At 42.1% G+C, this 22,388-nt stretch overlaps 3 protein-coding genes across 4 annotated transcripts; 1 reads left to right on the top strand and 2 right to left on the bottom strand.

The window, feature by feature from the left end:
* Positions 1 to 27: 27 nt before the first annotated feature.
* Positions 28 to 6,584, bottom strand: LOC135492418 (uncharacterized). Its single transcript, XM_064778901.1, has 2 exons — positions 6,445 to 6,584; positions 28 to 3,507 (listed from the first exon to the last, which is right to left on the bottom strand). The coding sequence occupies exon 2, from the start codon at positions 3,504 to 3,506 to the stop codon at positions 1,143 to 1,145; it is 2,364 nt and encodes a 787-aa protein (XP_064634971.1). The 5' UTR covers position 3,507; positions 6,445 to 6,584; the 3' UTR covers positions 28 to 1,142.
* Positions 6,585 to 6,717: 133 nt separating this feature from the next.
* Positions 6,718 to 10,768, top strand: LOC135492732 (uncharacterized). Its single transcript, XM_064779338.1, has 2 exons — positions 6,718 to 6,924; positions 7,953 to 10,768. The coding sequence occupies exon 2, from the start codon at positions 7,961 to 7,963 to the stop codon at positions 9,803 to 9,805; it is 1,845 nt and encodes a 614-aa protein (XP_064635408.1). The 5' UTR covers positions 6,718 to 6,924; positions 7,953 to 7,960; the 3' UTR covers positions 9,806 to 10,768.
* Positions 10,769 to 10,873: 105 nt separating this feature from the next.
* On the bottom strand, positions 10,874 to 20,646 carry LOC135492733 (putative ankyrin-containing lipoprotein Lxx09580). Of its 2 annotated transcripts, XM_064779339.1 has the most exons (10): positions 20,545 to 20,645; positions 18,585 to 18,654; positions 17,800 to 17,932; positions 16,345 to 16,440; positions 15,705 to 15,803; positions 15,358 to 15,456; positions 14,265 to 14,363; positions 13,360 to 13,458; positions 11,473 to 11,583; positions 10,874 to 11,048 (listed from the first exon to the last, which is right to left on the bottom strand). In XM_064779339.1, exons 3-10 carry the CDS (start codon positions 17,908 to 17,910, stop codon positions 10,965 to 10,967), a joined length of 798 nt encoding a protein of 265 aa, XP_064635409.1. In that variant the 5' UTR covers positions 17,911 to 17,932; positions 18,585 to 18,654; positions 20,545 to 20,645; the 3' UTR covers positions 10,874 to 10,964. The 2 variants fall into 2 exon arrangements, with proteins under 2 accessions (XP_064635409.1, XP_064635410.1); XM_064779340.1 differs by lacking the exons at positions 13,360 to 13,458; positions 14,265 to 14,363 and having other exon boundaries at positions 20,545 to 20,646.
* Between the last annotated feature and the right edge of the window lie 1,742 nt (positions 20,647 to 22,388).

Here is a 22,388-nt window from a genome sequence, read left to right as displayed (position 1 = left end):
AGTAATCCTATTGGACTGAAACTTTATGATTTTGTTCATTTACCAGTGTAGCACATCTTATTCACAATTCAGGAAGATGCTTCAAATGGAAATTACAATTCAACTGGTATGTTGAAACCTCGCATTGATTTCAAACTGAACTCTTTTCGTTGTACAACTGCGAGCTGATAGTTTTAATACAGGTGCGTGACCTGTACAAGCAAAACCTACGGAGGATTACAATGCTATTTTTTAAGAAGTCCAATTACATCACATTAAGAGTTTAATCACAAAACGTATTCATCCTTTGGTTTATGGCTTCACGTAAAACCGGCCGATATTTTGGCATGCTTGTTATTATCTCCAGTCACGAAGGCTGTCTGCAGGAAATAAAACAGTCTTTCGTTGGACAATACATGTACATGTGTACGCGGCAGAGTGGGGATACAGGCAGAGACATCTGTGTCAAGTTGGCTAGGCAGACAATGCTCCGACCTGTTGGTACACCGGACGGGAATAAACCTGCCCGAGATACCAGACGTTTGTGGAATCACACCAACAGTTAGGTCATTTAGGAGCCCCCAGAAGTATATTTCATGATTTCTCCTGACGGTCGAGCAGGTATAGTGCATGTGAGTATAGCCTTCCACTTCAGTTTAATCTTGATCTCCTCAGTTTTTAAATCATCCTCGAAAATCCAGAGTCAGTCGTATCCTCCTCCCCTGGCACACGTTACTACATATGTAAGCCGGGTCGATGGTGCCGAGTGTTGGCCTGAGCTTCCAGTTGTTTTTCAATCGGCTAAAGTTGATTAGTCGGACGATCAGGATGTGCGTATATGTACGGCAATGTCCTTCCGGGTTTAGTATGTTTCCTGGGAGCTATGCCCCCCCCCCCCATATGAAGAGCAAGGATGTGAAATTAAAAAAATTCAACATTATAAAGGCCTCGTCCTCCTGATGCCAATAGGTGGCTGGCAATTTTGAAACAGAACTTTCACTAAATGTTTAGATTATAATAAGTATCATGTAATGTTAATTTAATGTTGACATTGCCGTTGTGAAAAAAGATTTACAAATGCTAGATGTTCTCTGCATTGTGTAACCGTTCGAAATGGCTCACCAGAGAATGAGGCAGTATTCGAGGTATTCGAGTATACTCGTCTAAACTACCAGCGGTGTTTTATCAGTTTCACACAGAAATGAAGTCTGCAGTGGCGCATGCGAAGAAGCATTCTCAATCACCTTGAATTTGGGACGGATCACAAACAGAAGTTTCCGTATGTTGAACTCTAAAATATCTGCCTTGAGTCGACTTTCCGCGGCCGTCAATTTCGTCATCATTTCTATCAGTAGTGGAATCAAGGCGCCAAGTAGAGTAGACAAGGATGTGATGAAGAGTCCATTGGCTACAGTCATTGCATCAGGTCGGAATGCTACTGTGGTGATCCCGACTAGCAAGAGAAAAAGCCCAGTAGAAAAAACCTTAACAACGAACTTTGTTACGCCTCTCGTGACTGGTTCAACCATATCTAAGATGCCGCGGAGCGTCGCCTTGTTTATCATGATCTTCTGGAAGCCAGTACCTTCCTGCTCCTCTGGATCGTTTTCGGTAGCTTCTTGGTAACTTGCACCTGACAAGTTTCTGATGCCTTGCCCTCCTGCAACCGACTGGTTACCGACACCCGCCTGGCTAGTCGCATCTGGTCCGTCTCTGGTGACGTGCGTTTCATCTTGTCCGTTGTCCACACGAGACCCAGTGTGTGATGGCAACATATTATTCATTGGGATCGATGAACTGACAGTTCTTACCTCATTTTTTTCACTCACTGTAGGATCCCGCCTTACGATCCTGACAAACCATACGGGCCCTTCAAATTCTTCTAATTTGAAGCTATATGTTGTTTCAGACATAAACAACTCGTTTCTCTCTCGTTTCAGAATTTCAACCGTTGCATTATGCGTCGCCTTGTATGTTTTGACCCGTTCACAAACTTTAAATACCAATCTTTTGATTTCCGTGTAAGTCTCAGTTAGTTCTCTGTATGAGCGCTGCGTGTAGTATATAACTGATATAATACAGGTCAGCCATGGCGACACTATGTCGATGCTGACAATGAGGCCCCCGATGGCGTAGATGACGCAATTGAACATCGAGAAAACAGATGGATAACTGAACAGGACCAACGACACGAAGAATATTTTAAACATGTTCTTAGTTTTTTTACTTTTAAGTAGACTGTCCTCGTCATGTGCCTTAAGTCGTAGACATTTGGCGAAACCTAACCTGACCGTTTCGAATTCCATCAGCCACCACAGAGACAGAAATAAAAACAGCAGACAGTTTAGGATAACCAGCACAAGAGCAACATAGAACGGCCAGTATGATGTGTCCGTCCAGAGCCAACTATACGGGTTGTTGTGGAGATTGACTACTATCTTCTCAGCCGAGTCTAAACGCCGGAGCGTGTCGCCTGTGTTGCTGTATTGCAATAACCAGGCAACTGCAAGCACAAACTGGAAAATGAACAGCAATGTTATCTTTACCTTTCCAGGTGAGACTCCTCGCATGTTAAATTTCGGACGGTCAAAGAGGGACACCGGTGTCTCATACGACTCCAACTCATTATCTTCAATAATCACATCTTTCCCCGAAAATCTCCCGTTTGCTCTTGATTCACCTGCAATGGTGTGGTCTCTAGAAACCAGTCTGAAGATCGACGCCTTATCGGACTTATTTGACAGGTATTTAGCATAGGTTTCGCTGAAGGATAGCAGGTTATACTGCCACCATGGCATGGTACATAGTATGATCAAGAACGGCAGAAGAAAACCTAAGATGGATATCGCTACAAACCACTTTGCAAAACCTTCAATTCGATGAGCAGTTTTCTCGTAGCGGTCGCAATCTGCGTATACTCGTCCTCCTCTTAGTCCGCCCCTGTTGCAACAGCTCTTTCCTACTCCGATAAGCCTATCTGATAAGAAGGATCGATGCGAGTAGTCGCTTTGACAGATGAGGTCCTCGTCGTCGATGCCATTCTCTGTAAGACGTAGCACTTCCTCGATTACCAATATGCGCTGTTGTTCAAAAGTTAATCCTTGCACACAACCGGTGGGAAAACTTCCAACACTCACTTCCAAATCCATTATTGCCAGGTGTGTAAGTCGGAATGATAGTATGCTGTGATCTATTGGCAGCTGTGTCAAGGTGGCACTCTCCTTTGTAGCCCATGTCCACAGGTTAGGATCAAACACTACATTCGTTTCATTTAAACTGTCCGACCATTCGATGCCTGATATCAGAATGTTTAACACCTTTGCTTTGTGTACTGTGATATAGTCATTAAACTTCTCCTGGGCATCTTCGAAATCTGTTATGTTCACCGAGCATGTAACACCCGCCAAGATCTCCTCGAAGTCGGTTGTAATGGACTTGTAGAGTTCGACCATCTGCCAGCTTGTGGAGAGAACGAGCAGCCCGAATAACCATGAAGAATTGCTTGCGGTAATCTTCATTTTATTCATCCTGAAGAATACGATAAGATAAGATACTTTACTGGCACGGACAAAGCATAAAAGGACAACTTGGGGATGGGAGTCAGGTGGTTGGAGGGTAAGATACCTTATGTCTCTCGTGATTCAAGGTTTTTTGTTGCATTATTGTTATCATTGGGTCTAGTCCTCTAGACAGAGTAATTGAAGTTTGACTAGTGGAAAACACAGATCAGCAAATTTGTCCGGAATTAGACTCGAGTTAAGGGTTTTTGTTAGGATATTTTCGGCACTATCAGACAACATTAACTATTTAATTTCATAAAATTCAGATCTATAATCTATTCAGCAGTGATAAAAACTTGCTGATGATCGAACGCATAGCGGCATTGGGGCCATTTAGGCAGGCGAAAAAAAACACATTCGGATCGGATCCTCATGCGATCCGATCGAACCGGCCACATTCAGGTCTCAAAAGTTGCGCGCATTTAATAGACAATCAGCGCGATCGGGTCTCATCTGGACGCTTTTCTGTAGATGTGGAACTCTCCTATACCTGTTGCTTGTGGAGGTGTAAAAAATACGTCAGTGCGCATGCGCCCAGGTTAAATGAATCCGGATTCGGTAGAAGATGAAGATGGTAACATTGCCGGCTCAGAAGAGGAACAGATAAACATCATAACAGAACACTTCAGAAAAGCCTTTGCCACTAACCAAACCGATCAAGAATACCCAACCATAAAACCAGCGACCATGATGTCCCCCTTGACAACTGCCGAAATTACAAAAGTAGCCAGAAGCATTCAGAACAACAGAAGTGTTGGTGAAGACGGTCTCAATGCAGAATAAGTCAAGTATGTATCACCAGAGATACATGAAGAAATGGCAAGCCTACTCAACAACATCGCAGAGACAGGAAGCTACCCAAAGAAATAAAACAAGGGATCCTCACCCTGCTACTAAAACCTGGAAAAAAGCCTAGCCCAGCTGCACATCTCCGACCAATCATACTACTATCCATCATCGGAAAGATACTCGCCATATGCCTCATAAGAAGATGCTGGGACAAACGTAGCACCAGGATACCCGCAGCACAAGCTGTATACCAGTCAGAGAGGAGCACAACAGAAAAAGTCTTCGCCATAAAAACCCTCGCGGAAAAAGCTATAACATCAAGTTCAATATCTATCTACTTCTACCTGACATGAGCAAAGCCTTCGACACAGTGAGCCGCCCAAAACTTCTACAAGACCTAAGTGAGATTTTACAAGAAGACGAACTACACATGATGTCTATCCTTATCCAAGATGTCTGTCTTAAAGTCAAAGTCGGTAACAACACTTGGGATGAAATCAAAACAGAGGTTGGAATCGCACAAGGCGACTGCCTTAGTGCAGTACTCTTTATTTTCTATCTAGCAAGATCCATCAATCCGTTACCACCAGAAAACGACCACGCCTATGCCTACACAGAACCAGCAGTACTGCCTAACGAACACATAGATCACAACTGTTACAAGCCCTCAAGAAACTCAAGACTGTGAAGTCGACCCTAATGCTGATGACATCACCTGGGTCACCACTGAAAACACAGAGTGGAACACGTCAAGAAAACAGTCCCGCTAACCCTCGGAAAACGACACCTAATTATCAATGACACAAAGACAGAAGAATTTGAAATCCAACGAAATGTAGGAGACGGAATGGAAAAGCTGCATATAAAACGGCATAGAACAAACCTCACGGAACTCGCCGCTTACAGCAATACCAATAACGGAAATTTTTCTGAAAGTGTTCTTTCCCTTGCTTCCGATTGTCTCGTATTGTAATATTTCTGCGCCTAGTATTGAAATTCGATCAGCCCATATTTTGATACCGCTATTTGATCAGTTATTTCGCCACAAATCATAGCTGAAAATCATAGCTGAATATCATAGCCTGGTACCGCTGGCCACCGTCAGATGGCAGGGTGTTGATACCCCGGGGAATTCCTTGATCAACATCGTCCCCGGTGGAAGATGCTTATGGAAATAGACTGAGCAATACATGTAAAGAATTGAACGGCACGAGGATTACCTCGTGTGTTTCATACATGGCATTCACCTCGTTCATGTCATTCTTCTTCGCTATCTTCCAAGTTTCATGCAAATTTCTCGCGTTCCTAATAATGGCACCGACCCCCCCCCCCCCCCTCAAAGCCGGAGACTCCAGAGTCTGGCAAGACTCAACTGACAATTCTAGTTGAACATGTGCTCATCGCTGAAAATAGCGCTGGGATTCCCCATGTATATTCCGAGCAGGCTCCGCATCACTAATTGACCAATCAGCGTAGATCTCATAGGAAAGTAGTACTTTAAGAAATCAATGCGCGGTCTCACTGTCCAGTAGGGGTGGGTAGGCCTAGCTGTGCAATTAGAATGTAGTTCCTCTGATATCATGAATTAAAGTTGTTTCTGGCGAACATTCTGATGAACTTTGAGCCTCATATGTTCACCGGCGTGGATTTGGGGATCCAATTAACCCGCTGAGCCGTGAAACGTGGTGGACGCGTGAAGACAAAAACGACCCCAAAAACTTCAGACGCCCCAAACCCTGAAATTATCATGATCATGACCTGTCAAAAATTCTATGGATTGATGCCCCGGGTCAGGTCTTTCTGCCCTGCAAATATTAGGTTCGAGTTAGATATTGGGAAAAAGTCATGGCAGTTGATGTCTAAAGGAAAATGGCTTAAAATCTATTAGTGGTGTGTAGCCAACAGCTATCCTTAGACAAAGCTCAACGAACCAGCAATACACAGGAAAATACATTAGACATTACACTGACAGTATACAAATACAACTTTCATTTTCACAACATCAATTTCAAGCAAATTCGGCTTCTACTATCGTTCCTACCATAATTATTTGAACACTCATTGATCGACTAGAAGTATATCTTCATTACAAACCTCGTATATATATATTACAAACCTCTCATATTCAATCGATTTCTGATAGAATCTGCGGTAAAAATCAGGATCGCCCCTCTGGCTCGATCTTGTGAGGAGAGGAGTGAATGGAATTCGGGAAGTGACATATGACCGATCAGTCGCCGATCGACGTTTTTTCTGTTGCCATCAACCTGACACTTGCGTGAATGATGACAAAAATGATGTCAATGTGTAACTAGTTTTAACGAACGGCGAAATAACTGCCTGTGTTGAAAAGGTTTGTACGATTCAATAGACGGTTGCACAATACATGTGTACGCGGCAGAGTGGGGATACAGGCAGAGACATCTGTGTCAAGTTGGCTAGGCAGACAATGCTCCGACCTGTTGGTACACCGAACGGGAATAAACCTGCCCGAGATACCAGACGTTTGTGGAATCACACCAACAGTTAGGTCATTTAGGAGCCCTCAGAAGTAGATTTCATGATTTCTCCTGACGGTCGAGCAGGTATAGTGCATGTGAGTATAGCCTTCCGCTTCAGTTTAATCTTGATCTCCTCAGTTTTTATATCATCCTCGAAAATCTCCTCCTCCCCTGGCACACGTTACTACATATGTAAGCTGCAGGTCGATAGTGCCGAATGTTGGCCTGAGCTTCAGGATGTTTTTTAATCGGCTAAAGTTGATTAGTCGGACGATCAGGATGTGCGTATATGTACGGCAATGTCCTTCCGGGTTTAGTATGTTTCCTGGGAGCTATGCCCCCCCCCCCCCCCCCCCCCCCCTCTGTCCGCCCCATATGAAGAGCAAGGATGTGAAATAAAAAAATTTAATAAATAAATATTTCATATCGTGAATTTTTCGGTCCTTTTTGGCGTCCTGACACAGATGCAATGTTTTTGAGTATTTCCTTTTGTGATTGGCTCCGCTTGTTATTTCGGGGTCCACTGGAAAATTCTGGGCTGCCTTTTGAAAATTCATGGCCTTTTCAGCTGTCTATTGTATATATTCTGTCTATTCTATGATATATATTTTTCTGACACAACATGCAGATTCAGGTCAGAAATGCGTCTTTGCGATACATAATTACACGCACACGTAATAACAAAGAGATAAAGAAACCGTATATACACCAGCGTCTCCAGACTATAGGTTTGTGCACCTACAGTCATCGTGTGTAGAAATGTCTCCTGACAGCTGCCCACATGTGATAAATCAATTATGTTTTATTTCTAATATGCACTTGGATAAATGTAATACAATGAAGTACCCCATATAGACCAGAATAATATCCATACATTTCGTAAAATATAAAGTAAACACTGTGTTGTGATCAAGTTGTTGATAATGCATGCCTGCTCAAGACGACATTTTGGATAAAAACCTAAATTTAGATGGACATTTTTCATTGGATAATCGTAGAAGTTACAACTTTGAAAGACAGCAGGTTTTTCTGAATAACCCGATTGCAGTACTCTTGTTCTAAAAAGATCTGACAGTGCTTTTGTCTTATCTATTTAGTGTTATAGAGTAATTTTTTTTTTCAGAAGCCAAGATGACATCCGTAGATGTTCTTCTCCGACAAGAGTTTGAATGTCCGTTTTGTTGTGACCAGGTGAATGGACCGAAGATTATGGGACCATGCTTTCATAGCGCCTGCCGCAACTGCATAGAGGAATATGTCGGGTCATTAGGGAGAAGAGATGCATTCCAGTGTCCAGTGTGTCGCGAGCAATGCAAGATCCCACGCGATGGAGTAGCTAATTTAAAAGATGATTTCAAATTGATTTCGATAATGGACGCATACGGAAAACTCAAGGACACGTCATGCATCAAGTGTAGTGGCTGCACAAAGGTTGCTGAATCGCTTTGCAATAGATGTGACGCTTTCCTATGTTCAGCATGTACCAAGGAACACGACATTTATAGTACTGGTAACCATGAACAGGAGATAATAGCTATTTGCTGTTGGCATGGAAATATCCTGTCTTTTTATTGCAAGACATGCAATCAAGCTTTCTGCAGTGTTTGCAAGCTATGTGATCACAATGGTGGGAGACATGATGTCGTTACGTACAGTGAAACGGTTGAGGACACCTCAGCTAAAGTGCAGGTTGTGTTGACGAAACTAGAAAAGAAGCAACACGAACTGTTACGGTCTCTTGATGATGTCGAGAAGAAGACATCTGATTACACGCTGTCCAGTGTGAAGAGGAGGATTGGTGGCGACTCAATGAGAGTGAATCGTCTCCAGGCACAAAGTGACCGTCTACAAGACGTTATCAAGGCTCTTAGAATGCAGAAGACCACTGTTGATAGAGTGTGCAAACAGCTTGCGAAGAATGTGACAAAGCGAATAAACGATTTCAAAGAGACAAATGACGAAATGCAGATAAAATCCAAACATTGTCAGGAAAATATCAAACGGGCTATGAGGGACCTCAATATCCTCTCAAATAAAATGAGAGACAATTTACAACTTTTGTCGTCCCGCAAAACACCCCATGATGGTCAAAGTGTTGATACTCTCAATAATATTCGACAGGGGCTTATGATATCTCTCCTTCCCGATACTTGTACCATACTCGAGGATGTCAAGCAACTAGTCGGTGAACTAGAACTCTGCGATTGTGACTCGATCTCGGCGTGTGATGACGTGTCGTCCGTTAAGAAGGTCGTTGATCTTACATTTCCAGAAGATCGTCCTTGTCGTGGAGTGTTCAGAGTCCGGTTCTTCTCTCGTGGAAGACTTGTCACGTTAGGTAGGTCCAGTCTGAGCAACAATTCGTTTTGTTTGAGGTGCTTCGCCGATACGATGTACTTTTCCAAAAATGGTTCGGTCTACAAGACGATCATCGACGGTGTATATCCAGCTTCGGACATTTCTGTTTTACCGACAGGGGAGGTATTGCTACTGAGAAACAGACAACCCATTATGCGGTTGTTCAATTTAGATAATAATTCTTGTCGGGACATTGAAATTGGAAATGTTATAAACTCCAGTAACAATGGTAGAGCAACAATGTTTTGGTCGGCGGAAACTGACCAAGACGGAAACACCATCGTGGATTTTGGTCAGTTTCCGCATCAAAACGTCCTGGTACTCAAAGCAGATGGAACTATCATCAAACACAACGATTCACGTGGATTTCTCTCACGATGGTTGACATCCGGTACGTGGTGTGCATATGATACAACAGAAGACCAGATTGTTAGATACCGAGGTTGGGATTTGCATTCTCTTGATTCGATGCTTGGGTTGCAGTGTATGGGAATCCTGTTATTCTTCGTCCTCTTTTCCGTTTCAATTGGCCCATGTGAATTTGACCAGGCAATAGTTGTATTTTTTTCATTGGTGTTTTTAGGAATGATACTAATCGACACTGCTACATTCTATTAGGTGACACAACACAGATTCTACGAAGTCTACGACCTGTCGTAGGCAGTCGTCAGCGGTCGCAAGACCCAGACTAACAAGACTGAATTGGTCCAGTCTTATGAGACTGATGAATCGTAGTCAGTCATGTAGTGCGAACACCCTTACGATGCGACCCGATCGTCGGGTCATGAAGTCTGGGAAGGGTTGCGATACAATTCATCTGCGATAGCCAATCTGTACATTTCATTTCGTCACATGATCACAGTACTCATGGCAGACTTCTGGACTGATGAACGTGAAGACCGTCTCATTGAGCTTTGGCGAGTTTCAGTTGGCTGATGCAATCGTAGTGTGGACACTCTCGCTGTACTACTTATTTATCGCAAGACTGCCGAGGCGACGAGACTGTTGGGTCGCAACATGCAGAATCGTATAATGTGGCCAGGCCTGATCTTTCTTGGCTTCACCTAGCTAGGTAGATAACACACAAAGGGCTGTATACATTGTGTAGACGCTATTATTACGTGAGGCCTATGGGAAGCAGATGCGCCAAAGCCGGCTAAATAGCTTCTCGACAGTATGTTTATGACGATCGACCCCTAGACCATACCACCAAGGACAAGCCCATCCATGACGTCGGTGTGTGCCTCATCAGCTTGTTGTGGACTTGTCTTCACCAAATCAATGTCTCTTTGTCGGGAGTCCTCAATTACAAAAGCGTAACACCGCTACCACAGCTGGTTGAAGAGCAGCCCCGATAGCAGATTTTATTAAGATTTTTTTAAAAAGCTCAAATCATTCTAATTACTTGGAAATACTTTTGGAGCCTATTATTGTTACTGACTTGTGGTTGGAATAAGTCAAAATAACTAGACATTACAACTGACAAATAACCTAAGTGGCAAAGCCAAAAACATTTCTCAAGTGTGATTTCTTCACTGAAGTCTGTTCGTCTGTAACTTCTCCAGAAAGGTATACCTCTGCAACTGTGGGTTGTTTTTCAGAATATTTACACGTCCATAAATACAATATAAACTTTTCAGTCTCGTGGTTTTCTTATGGTCAGCGTGGGCCCTCAACTTTATCGGATTGGGATTAAAACACTGTATTTGTCATCTTTTCGCTACAAGGTAATGTCACCGCTCATCACTACGGCTGATCGGGTGGCGTGTTCTTCTCATCACATCGCGGTAGCACTCATCAGCATCGTCGATATTTCTTTGTATCCCCATTCCTCAGCATAATCAATGGCAGTCTTTCCATGCTGCAAGAATTGTACAGTGTAAACAGAGATACGACAAAGAGATCCTTGTATCAACCTTGACGAAGCAACCGCCATCGCTTCTAACCAATTTGGCATACCGGTATATGAATTGTTAAAACTGAGAGGATCTCGCATCTTGTTACATTCTCACAATTAATCACTTTATACATTTCAAACATGTCAAGTATATATGTTAAGCAGTTTGACATCAAATACAAAAACATGGATTTTTACAAAAACTCCTAGACTATGGCGACAAATTCTCAGTGTTTGAAGAGAAAAATATGATGGTGGTTTACCCAACCCACACCCATCTGAAATCGGCAACGAAATCAATAACATAATAGTTAACACCTGTGGATTCTTAAGACTACGAAATGAGGAGTTGGTCTTTCATATATTTTTGATGAAAGTGATACTGTACCTTATCTTTGCTTTTCACGTCAGCACCAGCTTTAATCAGTTCCGCTGCAATTTCCTTGTAACCACCGGGATGACCATTCTCGATGGTGAACGTTAGTGCTGTCTTACCAAACTGAATGTCAAAGGTGAAATACACTGTACAACAAATAATTGCATATAGGGAATAGGAGGTCTAGGTAAAGTATAGGAGATGAGGGGCGGTGCCTATCTATGTTTCTCAGGTTCTAGTCAATAAAGAACTAGTGTATGCGCCTAACAAACGTAATGTATTCACTAAAAATGTACTAACAGATGTACTGCAGACATTTCCTTCACGTAGATCACTCGGGACGGTTTAGGGAAGGTTCCGAGGCGAGATTTAGGAAGAGTGAATATTTGATCGGAACAACTTTTCTTACCGTACTTGATGACATTTAACTTTTACTCATTGCATACATTGCACCATTACGTATGTTTGTTCATATCTTAGTCATCCTTTTAATTTTCCTCTGTGGGTTTTAGACACAGACATATCACATACGAAAGGCACTCTGAGGGGGCCCAGCGTACGTGAGCAAACTCTGAAACCTCTCACGAAAACTTTGCCCACAGTACCTTAAGGCGCAACAAAATGTACACACAACTTCTCTATTGATGTTCTCGGATCCTATATTCCCCGGTTCTATCGTGACCTAGGCTTCGAGATTGGCGCACACCGCCGATAAGTCGGCATGAGACCCGTGTCCGACTCTTAACATGATATAAATTGACCTGTATTTCTAACAAAGGCACGACATCGCCATTGTCAATTACCCTAGCAGACTATCTTAGAAATCAAACTTTTCTTTACGGCGTACATCGAACCGGGGAATGATTATAGGAACTTATAGCGAACATAGAACAACAAAAAATAGCACTAAAGGAACACAGGATGACCCGGTAACGAGTAATCAATGACGTTGTCCGCCAAGGTTATAAAAACAAAAGAAAAGAAAATCTATACCCAGCCATCTATTCGCTACATTTTCATATAAAGCACGCATATTTGTGTGTGCTCTCTCCCCTATAAGCCATCAGAGGATTGCCATGCAAGCTATACCAGAAAAGTTTATCATGATAAATAAAGTCCATATCAGGCCTTCCAGTGTGTGGAACACCCCGCCACATCCCGCGAAAGCAAGACATTTTCTGCGAAAGCGAAGCAATTTTATTTCTGCAGTTATAGCAGAAGCAGTTTTATTTATAATGATTATGTACGTTGTAATTGTACTGTTTGTCTGTCAAGTGATTTTAAATTACTATCAATCTCGGGCACCATTTTGGTTTCTGTACTCAGTAATAGAGATATAATACAGTGCGGTTAGACCCGTTGGTTAGACCGTTAATGCGCCGTTTCCACTTCAATTTAAGAAAAACGTGTTTTAACGTGTCCCTTTTTATCGTTTTGCTAGTACGTGTAATAGCATTCCGCGAAGATGACGTCACTGCAGCTGCTGCCCTCTATTTCCCCATCGCTGAATTACAGGCAATGTCGGACAATCATGCGGTTTCGTAATGGATTCAGGCTTTCTAACTAGGGCAGTTAGATTCAATCTGGCACATGTCCGAGTGTTGGAAATACTACATAATTGTTCTGAACATTTCTCTCTCTGACTCTATGGTATCATTCATGCTAAAAACAATGCAGGGTCAAAGATAATTGACTTTGAAATAAGCTCAAATGCGTAGAAATAAGTGTCGATGTCCGACTGTCACGTGACTAAAACGTCATTAATATCTTATGCAAATGACCTTGTGAGCTATAAATAGTAACTTCGCGGGTTGCTATTGCATGAAGAAACAGTTCCTAGGATTCATTGGAATTCGTCCGTATTCCGCAAACCTGTTAGCACAAACCTGTATACTCTACCTTATTTTTGATGTCCACGTTAGCCCCAGCCTGAATAAGTTCCAAGACGACTTCCTTGTGACCATTCAGGGAGGCAGAGGATAGTGCCGTCCAGCCGTACTAAATGTCGAAATTATTTTTGTACAATTTGCAGGCCGAGAAAAATATGTCGTGATAGGAATGATGAAGGATCGAGTTCGTTGAACAAGTAAACTCCAAAAAGATGATATTAGTATTACTTATCAGAAAATCCGTCATGAAATAGCAATAGACATGGGCTTGCTGCGATAATTTTTAACAGCGACATTTCAACAAAAGGACAGTCATAGAAGGACATATTGGAATCACGTGGACAGTTCATTGCGGGAGTAATATCGCCCAGATTTGACCATGCATTCAATTTTCAAAGGAGCCGAGTGCTCGTTCGTGCATTGGTGTATTTTCACATAACACGTCCAGAAAGCTGCTCACTTATAGTTCAACATCCTGACATAACCAATGTTTCAATATACTCCGCCTGTCGACGGAGGAGGGCTAAAAAGAGCCTGATCTCAGGATGATAGTTCAATGAAATCGTGTTCAGGACCATACCTAAAGTCCTACGCACTTTCCGTGGCAGAATCCATACTAGATTCGAGAACGAATCTCATTAACCGACGGACGGATCGCAACCAAACTTTGTATGTAGTCTCTGCTTACATAGGGAAAATCCCGGGGTAAGTTACAGACCATATACCAACGTTTGGTTGCGATCCGCAGTAAATTTGTTTTCCTTTCTTTTTAACTGGTTCAGAATGATTGTTCGGGTAGCGCTACAAAAATGTATGTGTCAAACACCGACTCCTGATTATTTATCTTGACAGTTTATAGTAGCGTACATATTGCACCATCATCTCATTACAATAACCATAGACCTGCTACTCTACCTTATTTTGGATGTTTACTTCAGCACCCGCTTTAATCAGTTCTGCTGCGACTCTATTGTGGCCATTCCAGGAGGCTTCATATAATGCCGTACGGCCACCCTAAATGTCAGAAATGAAATGAAAACTAAAGATGAAATGAGTGGCGTGTGCAGGTAGTGACCCTGGGTCGGTTCGTTTAGGTATCTGATAAATCAATAATTTCTGATTGACAACGGACTCCGTATCCCTTTAGTTTGTTATTTTTAATGTCATTCCATTCTGAGATAATTTTGTATGAGGCGCCATGTGGAAATTTAATTATTGGCCACATTCATTTGAAATAATCTCATTGTTTCAAACCATAAATCAACGTATTATAACTTATATCATCCAATCAAGTACCTTTTGGAAACAATTTTGGGCGAGACCCAGCTACAACACATCAAATTAGCCTACCATTTCAAATAATAACAACAGCATCAAGTGAGCCTCAAAATGTCCAGATTGAAACTGGGGGGGGGGGGGCAAGAGGCACTCTGCGGTTGCCAAAAGATACTTTTTTGAAATCTTTCGGCCAAAAATGGTCGAAAACGTTTTTTTGGTATTTTCTTTTGTGCAAAAATATAGAGACACTTACAATAATTGCCTGAGCCAATCAAAATTGTCTGACGATGGCAACGACACAACCCCTGTACCGAAGCTTTTGATTGGTCAATCGTAGGAAATCTGGCTGTCAACGCCGTCTTTTGACGATACGTCAAAATTCACCCCAACCACACTATGGCCAGCCATTATTGGAAATAGTATATAAAATATGGAAATAAACGCTGGGAGAGCATACCATTTCATTACGTTTTTAGGTCACCTGGGTGAGCTTATGTCGTCACGTCTAGTCCGTCACCCGTCATCTGTTGGTCGGTCGGTCCGTTCGTCTTCCGTCAACAATGAGCCCCCCCCCCCCCCACCATCTAAAGCTGATAAGAAGTACTGCCTACCCCTCCCCGATTAAAAGAAAACGTTTCAACGTTTTATCGATACTGAGCTTCTGAGCCTATACACGACTCGGCATTTACCAATCAAACAACAGACCCTGGTATTCGAGGAAGGACCTTACTTCATCCTTAATGTTCACGTCAGCACCAGCTTTGATTAGTTCTGCTACAATTTCCTCGCGGCCATATTCAGAGGCGAACATAAGCGCCGTGTCACCAATCTAAATTGAAAGATGAAATCACATAGCACTTGAATTGCCGATTGTGAACACAAAGTAAATACTGTCATTAATTACGTGTAATGTGAAGATTCATTCGCCATGTTACTAAGAACAATTTACACCAGAAACCTTGTCAATGATTGCAATCACGCTCATGAATATTGAGTATACAAGAGAAATCTGACAATTATGCCAAATGATCAGATTTTTGCCATCATGATTGATGATTCTTTACTATGACACCTTACCTTAGTCCTGATGTTCAAGCCAGCACCAGCTTTAATCAGTTCCACTGCCACTTCCGTGTAACCATCAAAAGAGGCGGACATAAGTGCCGTCCACCCAGACTAATTAAATGGCAAATAAAGATGGAAAGAGAAAAGGGACTATAAAAAATATATTAAATTGCATGGTGAAAATGAAAATATTGGGTTAAACGAGGGGCCATTTTAGCTCTTCAGATAGGGACAAAAAAATTTTCAAAATTTTTTTTGAACAACCGGGCCCTGGTCGAAATCATCAGCGGAACTGAGGAGTCGACAGGCAAAGATACGGCGGTTTTGCCGCTCGTACAGTGAGGAAGTTGACTGGTTTTACCACTCGTACCCTAAGTATCATTAAATGTTATTGCTCCTTATCAAATTCGTAGCCAAGATGCGGATTCCGACATTTGGAAGTCATCATCATTTTACTACTACCCCCTCCCCCTTCCCCTCCCCCCCCCCCCCTCCCCCCACTAGCTACGTCCATAGCATGTTCTGAACAGGGTAACAATGATGTCTACCACTAGGATTACCAAAAAACTGGTTTTTGACTATGATGTTTAAAGTGGTTAAATTTGAAAAAGGAGATTCTCCCAGACAACATGGACAGAATGATGATACTTACTCGCGTCAGATCGAGATCAGCTCCAGCGTTGATCAAGCTCTTGACACGTGCGACGTTATTGGCTATAGCAGCGTGCATAAGCAGTGTCTTCCCATTCTGAAAGTGTACATTCAATGGCGTAAACCGATTGCCGCCACGTGGCGCTGGATGTCACTAGGACTACGAGTTCCAACAAGCCTGTACTGTGGTCACTTACAGGAGCTATGCCGACTTACCAACCCGTATTTTTACACATTCATCGTCATCGTTGTCCTCGTCGTAGTAGTAGTTCATCGTCATCGTCGTCGTCGTCGTCGTCGTCGTCGTCGTCGTAGTAGTAGTAGTAGTAGTAGTTCATCGTCATCGTCGTCGTCGTCGTCGTCGTCGTAGTAGTAGTAGTAGTAGTAGTTCATCGTCGTCGTCGTCGTAGTAGTAGTAGTAGTAGTAGTAGTAGTTCATCGTCGTCGTCGTCGTCGTCGTCGTCGTCGTCATCGTCGTCTCATCATCAACAGCAACATCATCAACATCATCAACATCATCAACATCATCAACATCATCATCCTGTCATCGGATAACTAAGTGCACCTCAGTAATGACAGTTACTTCATTTTTAAAACCCGTTGGGCTGCCTCCGTAAATAAAAGGATACTTTTTTGATGATAGTCTTCACTCTTAAGATCAATGAGTATAAATAACTATTTGATAGTAATATTTTACTATTCTGGTAGTTCTTATTGCACTGACAGTAACATACGTTGTATTTACTTTCGAAATAGTCATTCTAAACAATACCATGGTTAATTTGGACTACTTTTTTACCTAGAACAACTCAGTGATGGTTAGTTTTATCGTCTTCTATTTTACTAATTTCACAGCTGGTGCAATAGTAACTACCAGATTACAGCCAGCGTTGGACAACCAGCGCGCCTCTTAGCGTGATATCGGCACGCCACAACATGAGTTCATCTTTTTTTCTGTAGCTATTACAATACTAACAGTACACTGTACAATGGGTGAGTAAAAAACCCACTTTAGAAAATTGTATTTCTCAAACACATTGGTTCGTTTTTGCATTTTACAATTTTACAATGTTTTAAAATGGTTTCTTAAACTTTCAAGTTTTTTTCGTTTAAGATTTCTCCAATTTTGATTTTTACGAAATGTTCCCATTCTAAAGAGAATTCAAAATGCAGTACTAACCACGATTTCTTCATAATCGCTCCAAAATTTCGAATTTAACACGATGATGGACATTAGTCGATGTAAACCCCGGCAAGGTTTCGGCGAAGTAAATTTTCAGAGTTAGGTAACAAAATAATTTTGCTCTGCGTCCATTATTAGATAGTGATTTCCATATTTGATATGTGTACTGACTCGTTTCTGTTACCCACCCGATGTAACAGTGGCAACAGCATATAACAACGGCTATATACTTTATGTACAATGTATATGTTAATCTACCGAAATTATACGTACCTCAAATTTATTGACATCCGCTGCTGGAGGCGCTACCGGTCCGGACATGGCAGTTGACACGCAAAGTGCAACCATGAGCGCCATTCCACTCAGGTTATTCGTCCAACTCATCTACCCCGGCAAATTTTGTTACCTTGGTTTTCAAATGGGAAAAACTCAATAATCGCAAAAACGTTAATAAACATAATTTTTTAGGTCTTTTATACTCTCACCAACTGTCACTTTTAAGTAATTAATGTATTATTTGGTTACTTTATTACTTATTGATCTTTTTTATTCCTTTTCTCTATTTGCACTGCACATATGTTTATTACTTTTTCATCTTATGTAAAATGTAAATTTTATACGGATTCAATAAACCTTTTGTAATTTGTAATTCGTAATTTGTAATCTATTTAACTTAAAATTTAGCAGACGAAAAATCGAGCCCCGATTTGACCTTAAAAAACTTAAATTACCGATTACCGATTCTGTCACGAAGGTCCCAAAGGCCGTTGGCTGCTTCCCGTATTCTCGTACACAAGACACCTGATGAGGTGGAATCCGGGGCACATACATAAAATTTAATCTCGGAAATCATTTGGGTTAGATCCGGAATGGGTCTCTGAATGGTTTGAAACAATGGACTCTGCAACATTAATCATTGACTTCTTTTTAAAGATAGCCCCAAAGGAAGCCCCTAGGACAACATCGCCCTCGGAAAGCATCGTCCTCAGGGGTCGCCTGCGTTTGGGAAAACGTCAGTAACAGGACCAGGAAAAGAAAAGAAATCTGCGCCTTCATACCTTGTAAGGGAACTGGAAGTTGAAATAATTTGTTGTCCTCAGCAAAACCGACTGCGAAAATATGTGTTATCTGGAACGATAAGAAGACAGTAATTTTCCGAAAAGAGATAATTCAACAATTCCTTCTCTTAATTTTTCCTGGCTGGTCCAGAAACGCTTGAACCAACCCTGGGGTAACAATGTCCGACCGATCTACCCAAGAATTATATCTGGACCCATCTTTCCATTTCACAAAAAAGATTGCAAGGCCCCCCCCCCCCCCATTCCGCTCTCTTTTTGATAATTTTGACGTTTTCATATATTTCCTTTATAGCGTCAGACTCAACCCTTGCAGCACTACTGCCCACCTCCCCTTGTATAGAAGAAGAGGCCGTCATATACCCTCACCCGTCTCTTGGAGGTTCCGGGAATTGCTCTTCAAGAGGCTCCGCGTCCCGCTGGTTGAAGGGAATGTCCTCCTCCACCAGCGGTTCACCTACACAAGGGACTTCAGAACTTTCAATCAGTCGCATATCATTAAAGAAATGACGCTTCATCAATATCAGGTTGCATCAGAGTTTTAACCGTGGCCTAGTTTTTAAACGAAACACGGGCCGCATTTCCTGTACGACGTTATATAGGGGCCAACCCATTTTGATGAAAGTGACTTAGGGGGGGGGGGGGCATTTCGAAGCCTTTTGACGGGGCGTCAGTAACAAACATAAATCACTCGGTTTCCAGCCCTGTACAACCGCCCTCTTGTCAAATTGCTGCTTCATATATTGACGGGATTTCTGAAGTCTGAGCCTGGCCTCGTCATGCGCCACCTCCAGAAACCCTTTTCCTAAATGTTGTTTTCCATCACTTGAGAATAGCCCGTCGAGCCTAACGGCGGCTGGAGTTTTCTCTTGTCAATATTTGTAATACTTAGTGTATACAATGCATCGTGGAAATGGGCAATCGTTGTAAGAAATACACCAGCATCAAGGACTTTTCAACGTTTTAATCGAACTCTTCGTTTTAATTCCATACGTTTATAACATGGCGACCTTCCCAGGATCATTCAGCAAGGAACCCATTCGTTTAATCCATCTAACCTTGCAAGTTTCGATTTTCATCCATCGTCACAATGGACCTTTATTCTGCTTCATCTACCAGTGTTAATACTTTATTCGGCCGCAGATGGGCCATGTGCTTCATCCGTGCAAACATAATCATCTATTTTCGATTGGATTGGATTTTAAAGTCAGTTTGTGTATGAGCCGGTACTGTTGGGATCAGCCTTTTCGGAAAAGTCATATATTTGAATGATCTTTATAACCTTTATCAGTATTGGAACCGGCCCAATAGTGTCATCAAAATACTCGTCTTACCCTCGTCAAATTATACTTGTTTAGCCTGTGGGGTGTCCCCAGACTGTGAATCTTCTAACACGGAACCAAAGGACGACGGATATTTTTCGTCGGTAATGCCGCTGTCGGCTCTAAAATGATCTAACAACCGACTAAATTGTCCAGACCTTGACTGTGGTGACATTATTTGACCGGTTCGGGTTGGTTGGGCTCATAGACTTCGCGATTTCGCAGATCATGATGTATATATTTGCGGCATCCTGATGCGTACACATGTTAAATTACCTTGTTTTAAATTAGTTTTATCAAAACGAGATTTTTTATCGAGGACTTAAATTTGTATGTTGTTGAACCTCAATAAAACGAACAATCCTATTTGACTGGAATTAAAATTCCAGGTCCTATTGTGCAAACATAGAAGAATATTCTAATGTCGACCTCATTCTCTCCTCAAAATCAACCAATTCATACAAAGTTCAGCAGCAAAAAAACCTACGCTCTGACTACCATGTACAACCTATGCCGTAAACCATAAAAGCTAGAGCTGAACCTATAGCAGAAACAGACTGACCAGGAAAATAAAAAGCCCATACTACGGAGTGGTAATAGTGAGTTTATTGCTGACTTACATGTACTTGGATGAAGGAGCAGGTTACAGGCCAACCAGCGACGCCAAGTGGTGGCGAATGAGTGTTCCTTTTAGTACCCGCACCCCTCTCAACCTGGCGTGTCCGTGTGAGACAAGTACAGGTGCCAAAACGTGCCGAACCGGATGCCTAACTTCAATCAAGCCGCGGAAACTGTGCAAGTCGTGGACAGCTGAAATTGGCCCGGCCATTGATATGACCAGATAACAGCTTCGGAAGTTTGATCAATAAAACCTTGAATGGTATAATGTATTAACCCCCCTTTAGGACGGAACAAACGCGTAAAAGAATGGAAGGTATTCCGGTCTACATTTATGCGATATCGGTTACCACATTTGCAACAAGATAACAAAGTCATCGCAAACGATTTTATAAGAACTCCCAACTGTTTTGCAGAGTGAGAATACTATATTTTATCTTGGCACACTGCAGTAATCTTTAATATCTACCTGTTCGCCGAAAATTGGAAAAGTTTCAGAAATTTGAAAAACATACCGGGCGGAGATGTGACGGTCAGCCATACAATGTATAGGCTAAGTTAAGCGTGTACATCGATAAATTGCTCGATAACGCAGTTCGAGGTGAAATATTGCTGACCACAGAGCCTGTGGAATGTGGGAAACCACGACGGCTTCCCGCTGTAATGGAATCCATCAGACCATCAATGAAGTTTTTCACTTGCGTGCATTAAAATAAAGGATGTATACGAGAAAAATTGTACATTTGATAAAATCCTGAATACATTCTTTAGGCCCACTTAAAAAACGAACTGCAATTTTTAATAGACGTAACGTTTCCGGTGGTGGTAAATTTGATACCAACTATGCTTATAACAATCTGCCGTCTATTAGTACTCAACAAAAACGACCAACACGAGATCAATTAATAGCGAAATGGCGACTTTTTATGTCACAATAATCATAAGGTGTCGCCGTTACACACGCGCCAATGGTATCGTGAGAGGTTGTCGTTAATGGTATACGAAAGATTAGGCAACTGAATGAATCAGCTTGAATATGGAAACTGATACAAATCGCCCCAACTACGCCAACGCAGATTACAAGGATTTAATACGGTGAGTTTTCGGCAGAGGATAATGCAAAAGTGACTCGAAGAACGAGTAAAACTAAAACCTCTCCACTGGGATTTATGACAAATGGCACTATTTGAACTACGAACACCCATTTGGATAAGTGGCCGTCATTCGTTCACGTTATACCTACATGTACGCATTGATGTTGGAGGAATTTGTAAAATATCGCCTCATTTTGCTTACGCGTGTGTAACAGGTGTGTGTGTGTGTGGGGAGGGGGGTATTTGCTTTTTTCTCGCCGTAACATGTAAGTAAGCATGAACTACTGTACTACGTATAGTTGCCCGTCGTTGTTGTACTGTTCGGAAAACTTTTGTGAGGCTGGTCTACTGTAAATGTTGGTCAATTAATCAACTGACAAATGCGGTCAACTACTGGCTTGATCTACATGCACTTGACATACCTGCTTGGTCAGCTGACCAGTTAGCTATAATGGTTGATCACCAGATCGACCAATCGGAAAGTCAACTTTGGTCACATGACTGCATGGGAATGGTGTAATACAAAATCAGTTACTGGCACGTGTAATGGAAAAGTTATCATTCGGTATATACACGTTGTCATCGTTGCTTACAAAGTATAAAAAGGTACCGTTTTCTAGCGCGTTTTTTTCCCTCGTCGGATATTTGCCTTCGACACAAATAAGGCAGAGCCAGAGGGGAAGTTAACGGCTAAAAGAGCAAAATCAGATTCCGTCGGCGTTTGCAAAAACGCGAACACGACTACAATGTAA

Source organism: Lineus longissimus, chromosome 8 (genome assembly GCF_910592395.1).
Source record: "Lineus longissimus chromosome 8, tnLinLong1.2, whole genome shotgun sequence".
Classification (NCBI taxonomy): domain Eukaryota; kingdom Metazoa; phylum Nemertea; class Pilidiophora; order Heteronemertea; family Lineidae; genus Lineus; species Lineus longissimus.
Note: the sequence above shows the minus strand (reverse complement) of the source record. Positions and strands in the feature narration are given on the sequence as shown.